At 39.2% G+C, this 23,027-nt stretch overlaps 1 protein-coding gene and 1 long non-coding RNA gene across 4 annotated transcripts; one reads left to right on the top strand and one right to left on the bottom strand.

Annotated features, from left to right (window-relative positions):
* Window positions 1-1,979: 1,979 nt before the first annotated feature.
* SNRPB2 (small nuclear ribonucleoprotein polypeptide B2) lies at window positions 1,980-13,005 on the bottom strand. Of its 3 annotated transcripts, none has more exons than XM_032351456.1 (7): window positions 12,920-13,005; window positions 10,709-10,793; window positions 10,147-10,319; window positions 6,202-6,342; window positions 4,303-4,353; window positions 2,820-2,908; window positions 1,980-2,357 (listed from the first exon to the last, which is right to left on the bottom strand). In XM_032351456.1, exons 2-7 carry the CDS (start codon window positions 10,770-10,772, stop codon window positions 2,198-2,200), a joined length of 678 nt encoding a protein of 225 aa, XP_032207347.1. In that variant the 5' UTR covers window positions 10,773-10,793; window positions 12,920-13,005; the 3' UTR covers window positions 1,980-2,197. The 3 variants fall into 3 exon arrangements, with proteins under 3 accessions (XP_032207347.1, XP_032207345.1, XP_032207346.1); XM_032351454.1 differs by having other exon boundaries at window positions 10,709-10,797; window positions 12,920-13,003; XM_032351455.1 differs by lacking the exon at window positions 12,920-13,005 and adding an exon at window positions 12,849-12,909 and having other exon boundaries at window positions 10,709-10,797.
* A 58-nt stretch (window positions 13,006-13,063) lies between these two features.
* Window positions 13,064-22,451, top strand: LOC116595292. Its single transcript, XR_004287612.1, has 3 exons — window positions 13,064-13,506; window positions 16,292-16,416; window positions 20,041-22,451. It is a non-coding gene; the product is annotated as an uncharacterized LOC116595292 (long non-coding RNA).
* The last annotated feature ends 576 nt before the right edge of the window (window positions 22,452-23,027 follow it).

The raw sequence follows: 23,027 nt of genomic DNA, 5'->3' as shown, positions 1-23,027 counted from the left end.
GGGAGCCGGCTTTCTCCTCTCTCTGCCTCTCTGCCTGCTTGTGATTTCTGTCAAATAAATAAATAAAATCTTAAAAAAAAAATCTGAGTTGCCCATTTCAAGGAGTTTAAAAGCAAGTCCTTATAAAGGCCTATATAGTCCCATCTTACTCTCCCCTCCCTCGCTCTCACCCCACTCCAGCTCCACAGACCCTTCTACTTCGCTCATACAGACGCTCAAAGCAGGGGCATCTGTGAAACCTTTTCTCAGACAAGTTAAGGACAGTCACTGAGAGTAAGAAGTTAGAAAACTAAACAGCAACTAGCACTGCTCGAACATCTCAAGAGCATGGTCCTTTTTCTAGTAATTCATTCTTAATACATTTTACAAGCGAACATAAACTTGACAAATAAGTTATTCAGTAAGTCAGACTCTAGGAGCACCTGGGTGACTCAGTCGGTTAAGCCTTTGGCTCAGGTCATGATCTCAGGGTCCTAGAATCCAACCTTTGTCAGGCTACCTGCTCAGTGAGGAGTCTGCTTCTCCCTCTCCTTTTGTTCCTCCCTCTACTTGTGCTCTCTCAAGGAAATAAAATCTTAAAAAAAAAGAGATAGAGATTCTAAATGTGGCAGCTTTAGGAATAAAAACTATTTTGCTTTTTCCTCCTTATGTATATGGAAGAGTGACCTGACAAAAATCTACATAAGTCTAAAAGTAGTCATCCCATTTACAATAAAAATTCAAACTTTTATTCAAGAAAATATTCAAAGAAAAACATGAAAAAAATTATCAAGTGTCACTTAGGTGTGCTACAGGTGCAAAACTGTCCACTTCTAAAGATGCCCATGGTTTTACTAGCAGGGGACTAAATCACAGCCTTAGGTATAAATCAAAAGCTAAAGAAAATGAGCTTTGGTGTTTAAGAATTAGACACTGATGTTTGAGAATTACAGAGGTATTAAGATTAGAACTGGCAATTTTTTACAACTCAGCCTATTTATCTTTAAAAATTTTCTAGACTGTAAATTCTTTCTTAAGAAGGGAAACCTTCTTAAGAACGGGGTAGATTAGATAAGCAGGTATTCCTTAGGGAAAATTCCATCAAGAGCACAGGAGCATGAAATAGGAGTTCAAAGATAGCATTCTCTTTCCTTGTTTTCCCAGAAAACATGTTACTCCTAGATGGCCTTTAACCAATTAAATGCTGAATGAAAAGCTTTGTGAAATGTCTACTACCAGCAAGAAATTATACTCATTTATTTGAAGAACACGAAGTTCAAATTTGGTTCCTGTCCAAGTCTCATTTTCTTCTAACACTTAAGGCAATTATTTTTACCATCAACACCAAACACACACACTCTTACCATAACCACATACACACACACCCAGCAATCCATACGAAAGAAAAAAATTACAGAAAAATCTAATGAAGGGCTTGATCTAATTCTCCTTTTGTTAAAATGATTCAATGGGGGCATCTGAGTAGCTCAGTTAGGTGTCTGACTTAGGCTTGGGTCCCGGGATTGGGTTCTGCATTCCTGCCTCTAGCTCTTATTCAGCAGGGAGTCTGCTTGAGGATTCTCTCTTCTTGTCTCTGGCCCTCCCCCTGATTTGTTCATATTCTCTCTCAAATAAAATCTGAAAAAAAAAAAAATTTTTTTTTCAATGGTTCTTTGCCATTAGCTGCTCCAAAATAATACTAGGAAAGTATCCAATTATAGTTCCATATATTTCCTTTTTTTTTTAAATTTTATTTGAAGCAAGAGACAGCGAGAGAGGAAACACAAGCAGGGGGAGTGGGAGAGGGAGAAGCAGGCTTCCCGCTGAGCGGGGAGCCTGAGGCAGTGCTTGCTCCCAGGACCCCAGGATCATGATCTGAGCCGAAGGCTGATGCTTAAAGACTGAGCCACCCAGGTGCCCCAGTTTTCTATTCCTTAAGAGGTGCTCCAGACTAGCATAAACATTTGGTGATAGGACAATGGAATAAATGAAGTATTAGGTAAAGAATACAAATAGAAGTTTATTATACAAAATTGAGGTCTTCATATTTCATAGTTCACTAAGGCTAAACAAAGACTAGGTATTTTTAAAAATCATTCACAAAAATTTCACTTTCACACCCCCCTCACTCCAACTATTAAAAAATGGCCTGACCAAATGTTATCAAAACAAACACTATAAATAACACCAAGTCCTTTAAAGACAACTATCCAATATGTTATTTCTTGGCATAGGTGATCTTCATGGCATGGGACGGTGTGATTTTAAATCCCTGTAAAGCATCCCTGGCAGCTCCTGCCTGTCCGTCGTTTTCAAATTCAACAAAAGCAATGTCATGCCTCCCAGGTACCAAACGTACTTCCTTGAAGCCAGGAAACCTGCAAGAGGAGAAACAATTTATACATATACACATAAATATATATAAAGGATATCAAATACATAAATGCTCATTCTGTGTTTAAATCAGCAACTTCCCGATGCTGGTCTAGGAAAAGTATCATATCCTACCAAGAATCCTAAAGAGGCTCAAAGAGTCTAAAATATAATTAATAATGCCATGAAAGAAGTGTAGCTGTAATGTAAGCTAGTTCAATTTTGTCATTGTACCAAAAATTTGTTTTCTGATTTACTCATCAATTAGAACAATGCAAACATTAGAGGTAATTCAGCTTTTTATGTGCCAAATCTACAGACTTGCTTCAACTTACATCATTAACCGTAGACCAAATCAAGGAAGCTATAGGAATTACTGTTGTGATACACAAAAGGATTCAACCTACAGAAGAGCTATTTGTCCTGTTGGGAGGCTTTCAGAACAGACTGGTTTACGAACAACTTACTGATTAAACAGCATGGATAACATCATCTCATTAGTCTCTTCTGGTAAATTATTGAGGAATAAAATATAGTTTGGAGGGTAATCAGGGACCTAATACAAAGAAAAAAGGCAAAGTTAGCTTTAATTATAAAAAGTATAGCAAGCCACTTCAGAGAGCTACATTCCAGTTTATTAAAGATTATGAATGTAGCACTACATCAAACACTAAAGCTAAAAAACAATGACACCAGAGAAATAAACATACATCTAACAGCAACTAAGGAGACATTCAAGTCACTTTATACAGATCTGGATAGTTATAAATTTTATTAAGTTTAAAGTATTTAATAGTATTTAAAATAATGTTTTAAGTTTTAAGCATCCAGCGTCACTTGTACAGGAAAGACTGTCAATTAGATTACATAACGAAAGAGCCAAACAAAACTAGAAATGGCAGCAATGTTGCCCAACTTCAGCTGGTTACCCCAAAAACACTCAGATTTCAATCCTGAGTTACTGTTTACAATCTCGAGCATTTAAGAAAATTTAGAACCACTTTGAGTATAAGTCACTACTATTTGGCGACTTTTAATACTGTCTGCAAGTAAATGGGATATACAGAGCATCTAGTTACAACCAAATGGAACAAGTATTATTAGATGTTAAACTAGTTATCTGATACCCTAAGCTGCGGTTATAGAGAATTCTAGGGACAGGGTCATCCTGGACCTAAGAGCCTCTCTGTATTCAGGCTATTTTCATGAAGAGAAAAGACGACGTTTAAGGCTCAGAGAATTAAGTGCTGGCATTCGTAAACTGAACTACAACTGCGGAAAAACTCCAAAAGAGGGAGGTGGATAATAAAGGAAAATGCACAAAACTTCAAATCAGAGAAGAAAAGCTCTGAGGTGTAAGGAATTCTCTGGACTTAAGGATCTTGTCAGACTCTAAGCATCCAAGGAACCAAGGGGAAACCATCAGTATCTAATTAAGGCTTTCTCTTTGAGGCTTCCAGCAGGGGAGATTTGCTAAGAGGTTTCTAAAACCTATATATAAAGAGACATATATACTTGTTCTCAGATGCCAGAGCAAGGGTAACTGTAAAACCACCTTGCTCTATTAGAAAAGACAGTTCAGTGCTTTGAGCAACTGGTATGGATAGAGAGCCTATTCATCGGGCCACTTTCCCCAACCTGTGTGTCTGTAAAGCCCTAGGCTTTGTACATACTGTAGGGAAAAATGTTCGCTCCCAGCCTTTGTAGAGTTTAAAATCTGTCATTTCTATTCCATCACTGAAACATTATGGAAAGAAAGGAATAAAGTCAGATGTCATTTTTAAAAAAAATCAAAATGTTTTGAGACATGAGTTTCTATATGAAGTGTTATATAATTTAATGTCTTATACAAGGAATTTTTTTCAGTTTTTGGAGACAGGCAAGTTGTTGTATATTACTGGTTTATAATTTTACTTTAAAAAGGAAGCACCACATGGAAACAAAGATTACCTGAGGATTTGGTGTTGAATTTCCTTGGGTATTTGCTGCATTTGGTGCTCCCTAAACAAAAGAAATAGAAAATAGTTAAATTGCTGATTGCTCTAAAAAAGCAACAGGTGATTATAATTTTAATTACTGCATAAAAATAACATTAATTTTTAAAAGACCACCTACTAAATGGGAGAAGATATTTGCAAATGACATATCCAATAAAGGATTAAGTATCCAGAGTATATTACCAACTGATGAAAAACCCAAAAAACAAATAATCCAACTAAAAAATGGGCAGAAGACATAAACAGACATTTCTCCAAAGACATACAGATGGCAAACAAGACACATGAAAAGAAGCTCAACATCACTCATCAACAGGGAAATGTAAATGAAAACTACAAGGAGATGTCACCCCACACCTGTCAGAAAGGCTAAAATCATAAATACAAGAAACCACAAATGTTGATGAGGATGCAAAGAAAAAGGAACCCTCGTTACACTGCTGGTGGGAGTAAAGACTGGTGCAGCCATTCTGGAAAACTGTATGGAGGTTCCTCAAAAAATTAAAAATAGAACCACTCCACGATCCAGTAATCACACTATTGGTTATTTACCCAAATAATACAAAAGCACTAATTCAAAGGGATACACGCATCCCAATGTTTACAGCACTTTATTTACAACAGCCACCCAAGTGTACATCGATAAAGCGAAGGACTGAAGAAGATGTGGTGTATATATACAAGGTAATATTATTCAGCCATAAAAAAGAATGAAATCCTATCTTTTGCAACAACATGGATGAACCACAGGGCATAATGCTAAATCAGTCAGTCAGAGAAAGACAAATACCACACATTTCACTTCTATGTGGAATTTAAGAAACAAAGCCAACAAATAAAAGAAAAACAAAAAGGGAAAGAGACACAACAACAAACAGGCCTTAACTACAGAGAATAAATTGATGGTTATTGGAGAGGAGATGTGGAGAGGGATGAGAGAAATCGGGGACAAGGATTAAGGAGGGCTCTTACCGTGATGAGCATGGAGTCATGCACAGAAGTTATACTATACACCTGGAACTAACAACACTTATGCTAACCCTACTGGAATTAAAACTTTAAAAAAACACATTAATTTAAAAATATTCCTTATTCCGTTTAATTTTACGTTAAGAATTTACACTGTAACTGAGTCAAACTTTAACTTGTCAGTTAATTTTGAAAGATCTAGTCCAAAATTTTAAAGACTGTATCATAAAATTTAACCTCTAACCTTTAAAATTATGGAGAAATATATACAAAAAAAACCAAGAACCAGTCTTTCCCTTTTTTAAAAAAAAATTAGACAAAAGTAAAGCAAAAAAAAAGTAAAAGTGATTAGAAATCAGTTTCATGAAGTAATTATACTTACTTCATGAAACTATAATTACTTCATGAAACTGATTTCTAATCATTTTCAGTCCAAAAGTAACTACATTTTGGATGATAATCTCACTTTTATTTCAAATTAGATTTTTGAATCCCTCAACTGTTCAAAGAAAGCAGCTTTGTGGAGCACTCAAGACTAAAGATAGTATCTACAGCATTATTGGCAGGCAGTAGAACTTGAGAAGCCAGCAGGTATTATTAATGTATTTTGAAGAATGATGGAACTAAATGTCATATAAATTCAAATAAAACTGTTTAATATAAACCTGCATATGTAAAGGTTTATATTTAATTTGGGGCTTAAAGATAAATATTGGAATTCCAGAACTCAACCAATTCCAGCTTCTTCAAAGTGCGCCTTTTAAACACACATAGGCACATACAGATACCCCCACCGCCACCCAAAAATCATCCCTTAAGTGGAAAACAGACATCTCTGTCAAGTTCTTAACACCAACAAACCTAGGAACTTTGTTCATCTCACCTGACCAGGCTTTTTGTTTGCAGTGGTTGCAGTCTGTTCCACAGTTTTTGCTTTTTTCTTTTCCTTCTTCTTTTCTTTGTCAGCAAAAGTGCCGCGCATTTTAGATATTATATCAGAATCTGTTTTTGCATACTGGATTCGCTGTTTTAATTATTTGGAAACGGTTACTATTCATTATGCTGAAGGCTGTTTATACTCTTCATTAATATTTCAAATTTCATTACATAAATACACTACAAGCTGGTTTTAAACACACCCCTAAGGAAATCTGTTAAATACACTGAGCACCAAATGAAAATAAATCGTGATCTCTGATTCACAACTTAGACAAAGTTAGACAACTATGCTTATTAGAAGCAGACCCAAAGATTTTCATATGGGAAACACAGAACTTTGAAACATCTGCACCACATGTTCTCTCAATTTTATGAAACAGAGAAAAACACATTGGAAAGTTGTCTACTCCTTGGTAAGGACTCTCAATTAAGGGGTCAAGATGTGTCGATTAGCTGTGGAATGTATCATATGGAATTTGTTATTTCCACAGGTAAAGTACTAAAGATGGAGAATGATTTCCCTTTGAATCCAATCTACGATTTTTAAATAAAATGACTAATAGTGGCAACAACTTAAACTTTAAAATGCTTTGAGGAGAAACAAAGAATGGCGTATCTCAGCTAGTGCAACCAGGCCAGCAAGAATAGTATGCCAGCGAGACAAGAGGTTTGTGTTTAAAAACCCTAGTCTAGGAGAGCATTTCGTGAATTTTATCGTGCATTCTAACTACATGGAAGGCTGCAGATGCTGAAGCAGTAGCTCTGAGTGAGGCCCAAGATTCGCACTTCTAATAGGCACAAAGTGGATGATGGGGCCCACACTTCGAGTAGCAGGGCCTGGACCTAAAACATTATCACACAGCTAGATTCAACACCAATCATCCAAATTTTTGCTAGGAGTTAAACTATTTTCTAAAAGTCCTACAAATGACTATCTAAAATTGCCTTATAGAGTAAGAGTTGCATCTCAGTCTGAAAGGAATGAGTGACCTTCTGAAGTAGCATGGGTCTAAAAGCAAAAATTTTGTTTAAACCAAATAAAGTCTCTTTTTTTCTCCCCTAGAGATGTGTGTGCTGGGGAAACAAAGAGAGGAGCATCCTAGCCTCATCTCGGCACCCAAGGCTTTCTCTGGCTACTCTGGGCTGCTGTACCATAGGGTTTCTAAGTGGACTTATCCCTATAAGCAACTGCTGGTTTTGCATGTCATCATCTAACCAGAAGGAATAGGCTTGGACTAACTGACTTAGTCCCAAGGACTCCCTGCCATCTCCTCTGTGTCTTCAACATTCTCCCTGACCTGAACACATCTTGGGTGACCTGTCTTTATGACAGAGTCACCTGTGAAAATCTCTGATCTCAGTCATCATTCTTAGCTGGCTGGTCTACACTAGTGATTCTCAACCACAGGTGGTTTTGTCCATAGGGGACAACTAGTGCTCTGAATGGAGACAGTCTGGGTTGTCATGCTACTGGCATGTGTGGTACCAGGATGCTGTTAAACCCTCTGCAATGAAGGCGATAGACCACCACAACAAGAATTATTCAGGTCAAGATGTCAAAAGGATCAATGCCGAGAAACCCTGATAGAGACTAAATAACCATAAGGGATAAAAAAGTACACCCGCTGCTTAGAGAAGGAGCAAGGTTTACATTTATGCCAAAGGTTTCATAAGAGAAGCCATTTAGGAAGATGGTTCTACTTTACTGAGGTATTTTTTGGCATTAAATAACCAAATATCCTTGAATCTGGGTAATTTTGTTATGAGTTCCAAGTTACAGCAAATTTTGCTTACTTCCGATCAGGTATGTTGGGAGTTAAAACAAAAGAGCAACTAAAACCATCTGAATAAACACAAAGCAAGACAGCTCAAAGAACATTCTTCTTCCTCTTCCAGGATGCTGGAAATCTGGCAGTCTTCCTGCCTTGAAGGCCTTCCTGAAGCCAGAGAATGAAACTCATAAAATACTTTCAGGGCATTATAAGTCCACTGGACTTTTCCCATTGACTTAAAATAATTAGTTGGCAAAGTGAAGCCAGTGCCAACAATTTCTAGCTTTCCTGTATCTGAGTAACCAGCGCATGCAAACTTGTCATCTCAACTCAACAAAACAAAATCCTCTACAGGAAGAAACTGTTCCTCCATATTAATGTAAATTTAGATTTAAACTAAAACCCAGTCTTATGCTCCTGCCAACTGCAATTTCCATTATACTATTTCTTCATACTTACTAAGACAGACAAACTTGTTTCAGGAAATTCCAACTTATTAAAAAGAGTGTATGTAGGCACAATCCCAGTTTTCTGAGGTGGGCCTTTCCACACAGCTGGTGCCCATCAGATGGGAAGTGATGGGAAAAGGGAAACTGGATAGACAAGAAGAAAACTTGCTCTAGTAACAGAGAAAAAATGCCCACTCCTGAATTAAATAATGTGTTCCATAAAGGCGACTGACCATGGCATGAACCACTGACCACAGCCAACACTGCCTATTTTTGTAAATCAGGTCTTGTTGGAACACAGCCACATCACCTATGGCTGGTTTTGCTGCCATAAAGACAGAGTTAAACAGCTGCAGGAGAGATCATCTGGCTCACAAAGCATAAAATACTTACTATTTTGCCCTTTAGGACAGTGTGCCAACTCCTAGTTTTGGGGGGAAAAACTGTAATACTGGTTGTCAGGTTAGGTTTTGAGGCCTTGTACTGCCATGAGTTGTACTAATATAACCCAGACTGGTAATTCACCTTTCTGTGCCTGATTCTTCATTTCTAAAATAAAGGGATTAGACCAGAATCTGCACTACAGACCATGGGCCAAATCCATTCAGGCCATGGCTTGTTTTTGTATGGCCCATAGGCTACGGACTTTGTTTTTTCCTACAGCTTTAAGGCGTTGTTAAAAACACGCACAGACACAGGAATATATGACCGAAACTGTTTGTGGTCCATAAAGCCTCAAATATTTACTACCCCGTCCTTTATAAAGTTTTTGATAACCTCTGAATTAGCCTAAAGGATAGCCAATCTGCTTGCATTTTATAGGTACTGAAAATGAACACAGGCACGCACCCAGTCAATGGCAGAATCAGATCCAGGGCCTGGAAACTCTGGACCCTGGCTCTTTCCTCAAGGTCTCTTCTCATTCCATTCCTGTCTCAGGAAAAAGCACTAGGAATCCGCACCCAAGGTACTCTGTAGGTACACCCGGTTCCATGGATTAAAAATAATTAGTTGGCAAAGTGAAGCCATGCCAACAATTTCTAGACAGTGGCCTCCTAACTGAGTTCCCTAGTCCCTCTCAGCCCTTTCACAATCCAGTCCTCACCCAGCCGCTAAATGTGAATCTCACATCATTTCTGAGGTTAGTACTTTCTATGCATAACTATTTCACTGTTGCTCACCGTTTATTCATCAGTAAAAACCTAGGACTTTAAAACCTATTGAACTTTTCTTAGATTACTGCTTTCTTGAGACCACATGGCTTCTGATACATATTTTGTTATGCTATTTTCTGAAACTTCATATTGATTTCCTCTTTGACCCATGATTTTTGTGTTCTGTATTGTTTTACAAGTTTACAAAGGTTTCTTTTTAATCTTCTGCGTTAACTTATAGTTCTTCTGAGATGAGAATATTGCCAATACTGCCACTATTTTTTAAACACTGTACACTTCGATATATTTTGTTTTTCCCCATCTGAACTATAATAAACTAGTGAATTATAAACTCGACTATTAGTGTTTCTAGAAACAAAAATGTGTAAATAAAATAAACCCAAACTTGCTTTAACAAATAATTAAAAGCAGAAAGGAACAGCCATAATTTCAAATGTGTATCTACAAACATAACATACCATTAACAGTGATTAAAATAATAAGACTGCCTTACCATTGGTTTACCATAAAATGGAAATCCTTGTAACTGTCTCAAGGCATTTGTGGATGAGCCCAGTTCCTTAAAAATAACAAAGGCTTGCCCCCTCATCTTCATCGTCTTCAAAGCTACAATATCTACAACGTGGCCAAACTGAGAAAACAGGGCATACAGGGATCTCTTCAACTCTGAGCAAAAGCAGAGGGGAAAACAATTTATTTGTGAAACAATGACAAAACTCTTCATAAAATGATACTTCACTGAGTGACCCCCATCATGCATTTACTTATTTACACAAAGTCACATATTTTAATAAAATCACATTATACTACTGGCCATCTAGTTTTTAAAAGTTGTTTCAAAGCATTTTATCTATGAGTGAAAACACATTCACCAAATTTTCAGTCCTTACCTATTTGTTTTTAAAAAGCCTTAAAATTCTCACACAAAAGGAACAAGCCATTATTTCAGGTACCGACAAAGATTAACATGAGAAGCTTTGAAGCAGTACAGTTTTTAAGATGCTAGTAATTAAACACACTTTGGTTGTGAACAAATGTTTTTTAAAAGCACTTACCTTCTTTTTTAATTTTGTCGTTCATATTGTTGATGTAAATTGTATGATTTGGTCTGATATCCATGCTGGAGTTAAACTGTTCAAACTGCCTAAGGAGACAGTAAATATTCTGTTATAAACAGGGAGCATTAACTCACACTGTTGTGTGGTATCATAACATAGGGACTATTAACAACTCAATTTTCTTTCAATCCCAAATGTCAGAAAATACCAGTTTGTTAGTAGTCTTTAAAACTTCTCCAGCACTTGCTAGCACCACCCCCCCCCCCGCCTTTTTTTAGTGTTTTATTTAATTATATAAGAGAGAGAGAGCACAAGTAGGGGTGAGATGCAGAGGCAGAGGGAGAAGCAGAATCCCCATGAGCAACGGGCCCATGAGGGACTAGATCCCAGGATGCTGGGATCATGACCTTAGCTGAAGGCAGATGCTTAATGATTGAGCCTCCCATGTGCCTGGGTTAGCCTTCCTTTTTAAACAAATACAACAGTTCTCAAGCTCAAAACTTGGTGGAGCACCAGTACCTAGGCAGATTTTAGTAACATTTCACCCAATACATTTATTTTTATACTTACCTTTCACCTGCAACGAACAATAGTTTTTTCACTTGCCTAACAAAATAACTTTTTTTTTTTGGACACAGACAGACACAGTGAGAGAGGGAACACAAGCAGGGGGAGTAGGAGAGGGAGAAGAGGCTTCCCGCTGAGCAGGGAGCTTGATGTGGGGTTCAATCCCAGGACCCTGGGATCACACCTGAGCCGAAGGCAGACCCTTAATGACTGAGCCACCCCGGCGTCCCTAACTTTTGTTTTTTTAATAAAATTATATTATTTATTTATGTAGGATCCACACCCAGCATGGAGCCCAATATAGGGCTTGAACTCAAAACCCTGAGATCAAGATATGAGCTGAGCTCAAGAGTTGAATGCTTAATTGAATGTGCCATCAGGGACCCCACTTAATGAAATTATTTTTAAAATAATGTTTTAGGCTTTAAGGGAAATGAGAAAGAATCTAGCAAACGTGTGCCCTGTAAAAATCATTAAGAGAACATATTAATGAAGTTTGCCGAGCAATACTTCTTGAGTACACTTAAAAAGTGCTTTCCTATCAGTTACTTAATTTATATACACCATCACCAGCTGTCCTGACTCGAAGGTTAACTCTAACGGACTTGAAATTCTGGAACTCAGAAAGAGCAGTATGGCATGATGGTTAAGAGCTCAGATTCTAGTACCAACCTCCTCTGAATTCAAATCCTATCTATGCTTATTACCAGATGCTTGACTGAAGACAAGTTCCTTAATCTCAGGTCCACGGCTGTAAGACGGGGCTGGTATAACAGCATTTACCTATCAGAACTCAGAAGACTAGATGAGATAAAGTTCTGGCACAGCTCTCCGATGGGCATGGAGCACTTCGAGCAGCTGTTATTAATGGCTAGTACATGTAAAGTACCTGCCTGCCTACTGTTAGACTAACCGTTAGCTAAGAAACAGCAGGCTTGGGGTTCCACCCTTGTTCTCCTAGTCTTTTCTTTCACACTCACTTCGCTATTTCATTTTTTACACCATTTTTAGTTGCCAACTGTGACCCTCTTTTATTTCCGTGGGTGCCCCTCATATTCCTTCATTTCACCAATTTTAAATCCACTGTGTGTGAACGGTACAGGAAGCCTGAAAGGAGCCTACAGAGGGACTGCACTAGTGCGGAACAGGTGAAGGGTAACACTTCTCAGATTTGCGATCCCCTAACCTGGAAGGGCTGGGGTCGCGAAAACGACAAGAAGAAAGTGAGAGGTCAAAGTGAAAGCGGAGCTCTCAAAAGAGAGGCTCTTGCAAGATCTCCCGCGAGATCTGAGGGTGGTGTGGACCAGAGCAAGGCACCTGGAGTCCAAAGGGAGCCTCCCGCCTCTCCAGCCACAGGCACGTTCGACCAGAGCCCCAGAAAGCGACCCAGCGATCGCCGACCCCACCCCTTCCCACTAGAGGCAAGTCTCCTAAATTTGGAGGCCTAGCAGGACCAGCGCGTCAGTTTCCAACCCCAACCCCCACCCCCTCGCCAACACCTCCGCGAACTCAGGAGCAAACACACGCCATCCCCAGCAGCGAGCCCCGTCCAGTCCCTGTTCCCACAAACCGACGTCCGGCCAAGCGGCGACCCACAACCCGGAGAACCGAAACAGCGAAGAAGAACGCGTTCCAACTCACCAGAGGCCTAGCCCAGTTCCCAACGAACCGAAAGCCGGAAACGGAGCCGCTACCGGAAGTTACGCTACCACGCACCTCAATCAATCGCCGACAAGTCCAGCAGTCGAGTTCAGAGTCGATCGATGCCTTCTGGCTCCAGCGGCGGTTGCTGGGACTCTTTCTGCACATGCGCTTACCTGGCGGGCGGGAAGGGTGGCTGGGGAGCAAGAAGCTTGTGGGAACGTAAGGGATTAAATTGGAATCCTGGGGTCGTGCAGCGAGGCGATAGGGAAGGTCAGTGATTCCTTACCCAGCCACGACTTTGTGTAGTTTTACCCCACGCGACGGTGCCTTTCATCTTTCCAGATCCAGTGTAGTTTTATAGGCAGCCCCTCATGCCAGCTACCTGGGAAGGTTCCCTGGTTTCGCCCTTCTCAGAGTTCTGGAGGCCTCTGGTTTAACATCACCTTGAGGGCCCCTGGTACGTCACCCAAGGGTCCTCGGATTCCTGATGCTTTTGAGGGAACGCTTCTTACCATCTTACCATTCTGCTGATGAGCTTGAATCCCGGAAGAACTCAGGTTGAGGCTTCAAAGCCTCTCTACCTGGTAAGGCAACCACCTCGAATAATTGCCAAGCAAGCACCCCTAAGATCATCTGCCTAAATTCACTGGCGGGGGTGGGGGGGGGGGAAGCCCCTACCACTCTAACCATCTTCTCTCACAAAATGCCTAGATTGTTCTTGGATAATACAAATTGTTGATGTTGATGTCTAGCTGAATGGGAATCCAAAAAAGTACATGCGGTCATTCTTATATTCGTCGAATGTACGTAAAGGATCATCTGAAATGCGAAGCGGTTGTTAAGAGCCAAGGGAAATCTCATCTTGTATCTTCCCATAACCTTAAAAATAAAACTTACTTTACCAGCAGTGGGTTTACTTGGGAATGGCAGGGAATTGTAAAATTCAAGACAAGCAAGTACAGCCAAACCATTGGCAACCCCCCCAAACACAGTAGGGGAATGTTATTTTTGTGGAGAAGGAGGAAATGGGAAGGGGTTGTTTTGAAAGAAAGTCCAATGTTAAAAAGCAAGATATCTGGGTAATGAGGGTTTCTCATTGGCTGAGTTGCAGAAGTAATGAATTTCTTAGAGGAGAGGCATTATACATCTTTTTTCTTTCGGGACCTGTAATTGATGATTCTTTCCCACTGAGGATTCTTTCCTTTGGTCTGTGATTGATGCTAATTTTGGAGTCTGTAATCGACAGTTCTTCTTGTAATTGACATTGAGTGGTATTCCCCTTCCTAGCCTCCCCAGTCCACTTTAGTGAGGTTTCCCTTTATTAATTTTCACACTTCCCCTTAATTATCTCTCTGAGCCTCCTTTCCTCATCTGTAAACTAAGGACTACAGTAATCCCTCCTTTTGGAGCTATTGTGAGGATTAAGTAAGCTAAATGTGAAGTGGTTAGCACACTGTCAGATACAAAATAAATGTTTTATAAGTGTTATTTCTAAATGCTGGCTATGATTTGTACATATGAGGAGGCCAGATTGGTTGGTTTTATAACATGGGGATTTTTATTTTTTTAAAAGACCACCTGAAGTTGGAACAACATGAAAAAAATGTAAGCTCCCTAAGGGTGGGGAGGTTTTGTTTACTTGGTTCACTCAAGTACCCTCAGTAACTAGAAAAGTAACTGATACTCAATAAATATATTGAATGAATGAATTAAACTTCATGAAAAACTAAGCAGCATTAAACAAATGTGATATTTTATGAAGATGCACTTAAGTATAGGACATAAACAATCACAGAAAAACCTTATTTTCATATATATATATATATATATACACACACAAATATATATATGTAATAGAAGAACTATAACTAGTTCTGTCTCAGTTAAGGAATTAAGAGGGAATATAAAGGGCATATCCTTAACACGTTAAAACAGAATATAAACTAAATAAAATAATTTCTGAGTAACAAAGTTTGAGCTACCCTGCACATTAATATGGACATCTGTGCCATTAATTATTTGTTTGGTGCTACTGAGGATAGCTAAACTATTTCTCTGAAAATAAGCTATAACCTGACAGTATTATGCAAGTGCTTCTGGCCAAGAACTTATCATAACTATTAAAAGGGAATGAAGTCGGACTTTGCCAAGATGGGAAGAAAATACCACAGGAAATACAGAGACCCAAAGACAGACTACACAACGTGTTGCATTAACAACTAAATAATGGCTACTATACATTACGCAGTCAGAAAGAAATCATCTAATGCCAACTGCATGCTATTTCCCAGGTTCTTCTCAAAAGAGCTTGTGCATTTGCCTGTCCTTGGGCAGTTGCTCCGCTCTTTCTAATAGCCTGTTAATGGTCCTCCATAGTTTCCTGACTGATTTTGAGAAACTGGTAATTGAAGGCAGGAATGAGAAAGGAATGAAGAGGAGAGAGGAGCTTTTCTGGTCTTGTGAGAAGCCTTGCATGGCCTGGTTATAGAACTATATTAACAGTTTTATAATAGCTAAACCTTGGTCAGATGTATTATAAAGCAGCTAGGGCTGGACACCCAGTTCCTGGACCTACTTTGAAAGCGTTAATAGAACTACAGTTCTGTTAATTGCATTATTAACTTAGCTCCACGTTCTGTTTTTTCCCCCACTTCATTATGTTTTATGGACCTCTTATCAACCATAAACTTTGCCTTTCCCACTCCTACTCCACTCCTACTCCTACTGTTTACCCACTGATTGTAGTAACCTGATGGGGATCCGATGATGCTAACATTTTTATTGAACTTATCTACTTACCTGGTTACCAGATCCCAAAGGGTGCCTCATTGTCTGAAAGAATGCATACCTCTGGTTGTGTCAAGAACCCCCTCCCCACTCAAGGTTTCAAGGAACCTTTCACCCTCCTCTGTGTATTCACCTCCTTCCCCAAACATATTTAAACTGTCCCTAGGCTCAACTGGGCAAGGACACTTTGTGAATGATCCCCAGCCTTCTCCTTGGGCTGCCCTTCTGATAACAGAGCTCTCTTTGCTTCAGAGTCGGTGTCTCAGACATTGGCTGGCTGTGCATTGGGCTCATGGACAAGTTTGAGTTCTATAACAGAACTGTCATTCCTTTATAATGAAATTCACCTCTTGAGGATCAGATCAGGAATCAGTGTCAAAAACTTACGTGTTTTTAAAAATAACAGAAGAGTAAATGGGTTTCCTTGGAGTTCAGCTCAGTCCAGTCTCTCACATTTCAGTTAAGGAACATGATTTACTTTCCTGTGGAACAGGTTTTTTATCAAACGAAGCCCAGAGGCAGCGCTATGACACCTTGTCCAGGCTTTACGTGTCTACTGATGATGAAACTCATTTATTTTAGGGGTAGCAGAAAAATGCCTACAAACAACAGGGAATAAAACGGTGTCAAGACATCTAAATTACAAGGATGATAACTGAGGTGTCTCCTAGTGACTTGGAATACGCAAGCATTTACTTACCTTATCTGTACGTGGTTTATGTTTCTCATTAAATGTTTTCAGTATCTTGCTGGAATAGTTGTGAGATGGAGCCATGTTTAGAGGAAAATGTGTCATAAAACTGGTGGATAAATTTTGGCTTATTTATGTTAAGAGCCACAAAATGTACGACCATTTGTTTGTAGCTTCTTTCTCTCCCCAGGTGGCAATTACATTAAGAAATTTATGTAGAGTGAAATTATTTTCACAACAAGCATTAAACAAACCCAGGCATTATTGTTGAGCACTAAATTAGGTTTACCTTTTCCTAGCTGGTTGAGATTATGTTTGCTGAAACTTCCTAAAAAGCACCCCTTCCCTTGCAAATTAGGGAGGAAATCTTCACTTCAGCCCTTCGATTTTATTCTTTTGGGAAATATTCTTGTTTTCAGGAAAGAAAAAAAAAGTCCCAGAAGTGACTATCACTTCTGATATGTACTACTGTGTTAATGGTAATGACGGAGTGCCATTCACATCCCCAGGAATATTACCCTCTCCCCTAGATGGGTGGGTTCTGAGCTAGGCTGTCATAATATATGCATTCCTTAAAGTTTCAAAGCAGTAGTTTGCCTTTGGAGACCTGATAAATAATCCAAAGAGATTTGTGTGTTGGGAGGGGGGACCTGAACTTCTTATTGTTTAATATTATGATATATGTAAGTTGTTCTTGGCATGGTGTCATCTGACCTCCCTTGAGGTCCTTGAAAGTAATGTCACAAAGCTGCCATTCTCTTCAAGACTGGAAAAAATAAGGTGCCAGTCTCATTAGGCCCACCTAGCAAGCAAAATATTATGAAGATAACAATTTTTTAGTAGAGCGGGTTTTGTTTCTATGATTTAAAATGTAATTTTTTTTAGTCTTGAGCCCTGTGACAATTGTAACATCCAAATTTGAAAAAGGAAAGGTCTTTCTTTTTTAAGATCTTCTTTATTTGAGAGAGAGAGAGAGAGAGAGAGAGAGCGCATGAGAGAGAGCATGAGAGAGGAAAAGGTCAGAGGGAGAATCAGACTCCCCGAAGAGCTGGGAGCCTGTTGCAGGACTTGATCCCAGGACTCCGGGATCATGACCTGAGCCAAAGGCTGTGGCTTAACCAACTGAGCCACCCAGGTGCCCCAGAAAGTTCTTTTTTAAATGTTGGAGCTCAGTTATGGAATTTCACACATGATACAGAATTAATTTTATGGATTTACCTCAGATATCCTAATCCAGCGCTTCTCAAACATTCATAACCACACAGGTCACCTAGAGAGTTTGTTAAAATCAAATTTCAATTGAGTTGATCTGGGATACAGCCTAAGAGTCTGAAATTATAGCAGGCTTCCAGGTGGTGCTGATGCTGCAGTTCCCCCATGATATTTTAGGTAGCAAGACCCAAAGCATTTCCTCTTTAAGAGAATTAATTAATCCATAGATTATCCAGTACCTCACAATAGTTAGCTCTGAAGTCACAGAGCTACGATCAGATACAGAATACTATCTTCCTAAGCAAACACAAATCAACTATTTCTTGAAAGAAATAAAGAAATAAAGAGCTGCTATTTATCTGAAGCTTTATTTTAACTGCCTTTTACTGGGCATTTGGAAATAAATTTTAGGTAAGTGCTTGCTTCGGCAGCACATATACTAAAATTGGAAGGAAATAAATTTTAGGTGAGAGTGACAAAGTCTGGAACTTATATTCCTTATTGACAAGAGATTGCTTCATTGTTCATTAGGCCCAGGGTCACCTTCTAATTCGTGGTACTCATCATACCTGTGCACAAACGTTCTGGTTCTTACCTCCTTCCAGGCTCACGGAGGGCTTGAACTTGTCCACAGCCTTTGAAAATCTCATAGTGGCGTAACTTGTTTTAGCTAATGAAACATATCCCAAGACGGAACCTCTGTCAAGCTTAGGTCCCTGAGTGATTTCAATGATTTTTCAATGATTAGGCACCTCCCCTACACACACACACACACACACACACACACACACACACACACAGCATATGCTGCTTCAAATTGGTCATGTAACATAAGCAAGAAATAATTGACTGATATTTTGGGGGCTATTTGTTAATACTACATACATACTAATTGACTTATGTACTAATTGAAACCATCTCTGAGAATTAATTCTTAGAAAGTTCAAGAGTTTGGGGATCCTGGCTGGCTCAGTAGAATATGCAGCTCTTGATCTCAGCCCCATGTTCAAGCCCCATGTTGGGTGTAGAGATTACTTAAGTAAAATCTTTGAAATAAAAGAAGGTTCCAAGAGTTTTACAGAAGTAGTTTCACAATTAAGGACTGTTTTTGAGTGCATAAGAGGTTATGTAGCTGAGATGGCTCATTTCTGTTGAAAGAAAATGAATTTATAATGAATTTATAACTGCAATTGGCCCTTGAACAATGCAAGTTTATACTGTGTAGGTCCACTTCTTTGCAGATTATTTTAATAAATTCAGTATAGTACTGTAAATGTATTTTTCTCTTCCTTACAATTTTTTAGAGATTTATTTACTTATTTTAGAGAGAACAGGTGGAGGTGGCAGGTAGAGGAAGAAAGAGGCAGAGGGAGAGAGAAAATCTCAAGCAGGCTCCACACTGAGCAGAGAGCCCAATGTGGAGTTTGATCCCAGGACCCTGAGATCAAGACCAGAGCTGAAACCAAGAGTTGGACACTCAACCAACGGAGCCACCCAGGTGCCCCTTCATTATGATTTTCTTAGTAACATTCTCTTTTCTCCTGCTTACTTTATTAAGAATATAGTATATCTCATATAAAATATACAAAATATGTGTTAGTCAATACACATTATCAGTAAGCCTTCTGATCAACAGTAGTAGTTAAATTTGGAGGGAATTGAAAGTTGTATGCACATTTGCAACTGCATGGGGGTTCAGTACCCCTAACCCCCACATTAGGGTCAAATGTATATGATCCATGTTTTCAGTGGCCTTTATGTAGTAATTTAATTTTAGATTTATTGGGCACATATGTTAGATGACTATATAAGAAAATATCTTGAAGCCTAGCTGAGAGAAGAATCTGTGGTGTAGCTTTTTCACATACCTTCAGAGAAGGGTTCTAAAGAAATAAAGAGATGTCACACTCACAGTCTAATTTTAGAGTGGTCGGAATCATCTTGCAACAAGAGACCAAGATATGTATAAAACATTTCAGGCAAGATTTAACATCATGAGACAGTTTGGATGCTTATCACAAAGAAGTTGAAAGAAAAAAATGAAGCCTCTAGTTTGAATTGCAGATTATTTTTGGACAATACAACCCTGGAAATTATTTCTGTCTAAGGAATCCAAAACAATTATGTAAATGAGGCTAGTACTTGCCATTCTATTTTGTTTAAGGTGAATGGGGATCAGTTCAACTATTGTAAATTTCCGTAATATCCACTGGCAGAAACATCATCACATACAGGTTAATGAGTTTATTAAAATGGATGTTGGAAAAATAAACAATATTTATCTATTATTGATATGGGATAGTCTCTCCTTAATCAGTCTTTTATTTTTTCAGTTTTAATATGAAGCTACTTTCTGACATTTAATGTTACCAAATTACTTCAGTTCCTGAGAGATATTAATATAACATAATATATTTTGTCATTTCAGTAGAAGATTCTGAGTAAGACCGGTCAGTTGAGAAGTCTGAAAGAAATTAGTTCTAAGCTATTTCCTCGTGACTGAAATTGCAAATGTCAGATTCCATTACAGGCGGCCAAGAGTAGAAGAGCTTCTCCCTCGCTTCATCCCAGGGTATCCCAGAAGCCTTTGTGCAGTGTTAAGCTTTAAATAGCTTAAAACAGGACTAAGACTTTGGGACACTCTTATCTTTATTGAACGAACCCTGTGCTAACTACCGAAGACATGATTATAAGCAGCACAGACATACTAGCTGGTCTCATGAAGCTTCTCATCTCTTGAAGGTGTCAGACCAATAAGTAAATGCTTGCGAACAGCTACTGTGGAGATGTTCCCATTACTCTTGCTGCATAACAAACTACATGAGACTATGCCTCATGGACTCTGTGGGTCAAGAATTCAGTCAGAGTGTGGCTGGGTGATTCTTCCACTCCTGGATTGACTGCAGTCACTCTGTGGGACTCAGCTGGTGGATGGACTGGTCTAGAGGATCCAAACGGCCTTGCTCACATGTTTGGTGGTGGAAGAGCCTAAAGGACTAGCTCACATGGCACACACAACTGGAGCACCCATGCATGGTGTTTCCAGCCTGGTGGTCTCTGGGTAACTGAATTTCTTACATAGGGACCAAGTACCCCCAGACCATGTCTCAAGAAAATTAGGTGGAAACTTCGTGACATTTTTGGACCTAGCCTGGAAAGTCACACAGTAAAACTCACAGCAATTTCTTGTTGGTTAACAAGGGAGTCATAAGGTCAGCCTAGATTCAAGGAGAAAGAAATTGGATTCTATTTCTTGGTGTGGGAATAGCAAATTCACACTGTAGAAAACTTGTGGGAAGGGAGACACTATTATAGCCATCTCTCTCTCTCTTTTTTTTTTTAATTGTTAAAGAATTTGTACTTAGAATTAGCCAGCTGAACTAAGTTTAGATGATTCCACTTTTGTTGGCAACATCCAAAGCACCATAGTCAGGAGCTAGTTGAATAGATGCTTTATTCTCTTCATCAGGGTTGTTCAGAGTGTTGACCTTGACCCCATCCAGGATCAGTGTCATAGAGCTTCTTCATAGCCTGTTTGGTCTGGCACTTGTTGGTTTTGACATTCACAAGGAAGAGAAGTGTGTTGTTGTCTTCTGTCTTCTTCATGGCCGACTCAGTTGTCAGGGGGCTTGGTATTGGCATAGGGGTCAAACTTGTTTCTCCTGAGGTACTCTTCTAAGGCTATTTGGGTTGTCTTTAGAAACATAGTGTCTTAGGCTATCAAAAGTTGGGTGATATGAAGATCTTCTTTTTGACTATCTTCAAAAATACAACCTTCCAGAAAAAGAAAGAAAGAAAAAACAGAGTTGGAGGGAAAGATTTTATAGAACTAAAAGTAAGAAAGATGGGTAAGAAAGACAATAGGAGGAAGACAATGGAGACCTCCAGAGGCAGAGTAAATACTTCTTGCAAAGGCCCTGTGGTGAAAAGGAATTTGCCAAATTTGAGAAACAAAACAAAACAAAAAACAGCTGGAGCTGGAATTTGGAGAATGAGGGAGAGGGTAAGTTTCAAAAATCAGGTAGTATCTTGCAAGCCATGTTAAGATGTCCAGATGCTCTAGTAAGAGCAGTGGGAACAAGATGTTTCAGCAGAGAGTAGCATGATCTGAGGACTTGCGTGGATCTTTCAGAATAAATTGGAGGGATCAATTCTGATCCAGTTAGGAAATGGTTGCAGTGTCCATGCTGATGATGAGGGTGGCCTGAATTAATATGGCATACAGATCTGAGTTTTATTTAGAGACATAATTAAGAGATCTTTCTGTGGATTGAACGTAGGAGGATAGGGATTGTGAGATGTATTAGTTTCTGACAGCTGCTGTAAAAAATGTCGAAAGTGAAATAAAATGGAGTCAATTATGTCAAGGGGTCTTAAAATGGAGCCAGGAGGCCATTAAGAAAATGGGCCCTTTGCATCCTCTTGCTGGGTAAAACCATGAACTTTTGAACTGGGCCAAATCGCAGCTATTCCTAGGACTCTACAACTTGCTATGGTAACAGACTTCTGCTTGTGACAGCCTTAGCAACCAAGATGTTTTCTGCCACCAACACCAATCAAAATCTTTATAAAGAACGTATACAAGCATTCCATACTGTCTTTAAAAACTCCAGGCTTCTATTCTCTAATGGGACACAACGTGGGTTACTATCTGAATCTCTACTCCCCAAATTATAATTCTGAGACCCCAAATAAATGCCCCTGTTTTTTTTTTAAATGCCTCTGTTTTATTTCAGCTCAGCCTCTTTTCTTGGTTGACACAAACTACCACAAATTAAATGGCTTAAAACAACAGAAACTTATTTTCTCATAGTTCTGGAGGCTAGACATCTGAAATCAAGATGTCAGAGGGTCATGCTTTCTCCAAATGTTCTAGAGAGGAATCTACTCCACGTCTTTCTCTTGGCTTCTGGTGTTACCAACAATCCTTGGTGTCCCTTAGCTTGTAGAAGACACATCACTTTGCCTCAGTTGTCATATGGGGGACTTCTGTGTGTCTGTCCCTGTGTCTCTTCTCTTCTTCTTATAGGACACTAATCATATTGGATTAAGTGCCCACTCTGCTCCAGTGTGACCCCATCTTAACTAACTACATCTGCAAAGGACCTATTTCCAAACAAGGTCACACTCACAGATACCGGGGGAGGGACTTCAACTTACCTTCTTGGGGGGCATAATTGAATCCACAATATGAAGAGAAGAAAGTAATAACCAGAGATGCCTCTCAGATTCCAATGTACATCCTCAGGGGAGTAGTAGTAAATAGTGTTGAGGCATAAGCAGACTAGAGGAAGCAGTGGGAAATCCAGTGTTCATTTTAAATAGGTTAAATTTCACATGACAATGAGATGCCCAAGTGGAGAGTTCAAGCAGGTAGCTGGATAGACAAGTCTAGAGATTTCTGAGGGGAAATCT

This window comes from Mustela erminea, chromosome 7 (genome assembly GCF_009829155.1).
Source record: "Mustela erminea isolate mMusErm1 chromosome 7, mMusErm1.Pri, whole genome shotgun sequence".
Classification (NCBI taxonomy): Eukaryota; Metazoa; Chordata; class Mammalia; order Carnivora; family Mustelidae; genus Mustela; species Mustela erminea.
The sequence above is the reverse complement of the archived record's forward strand: the minus strand, read 5'-3'. Positions and strand labels throughout refer to the sequence as shown.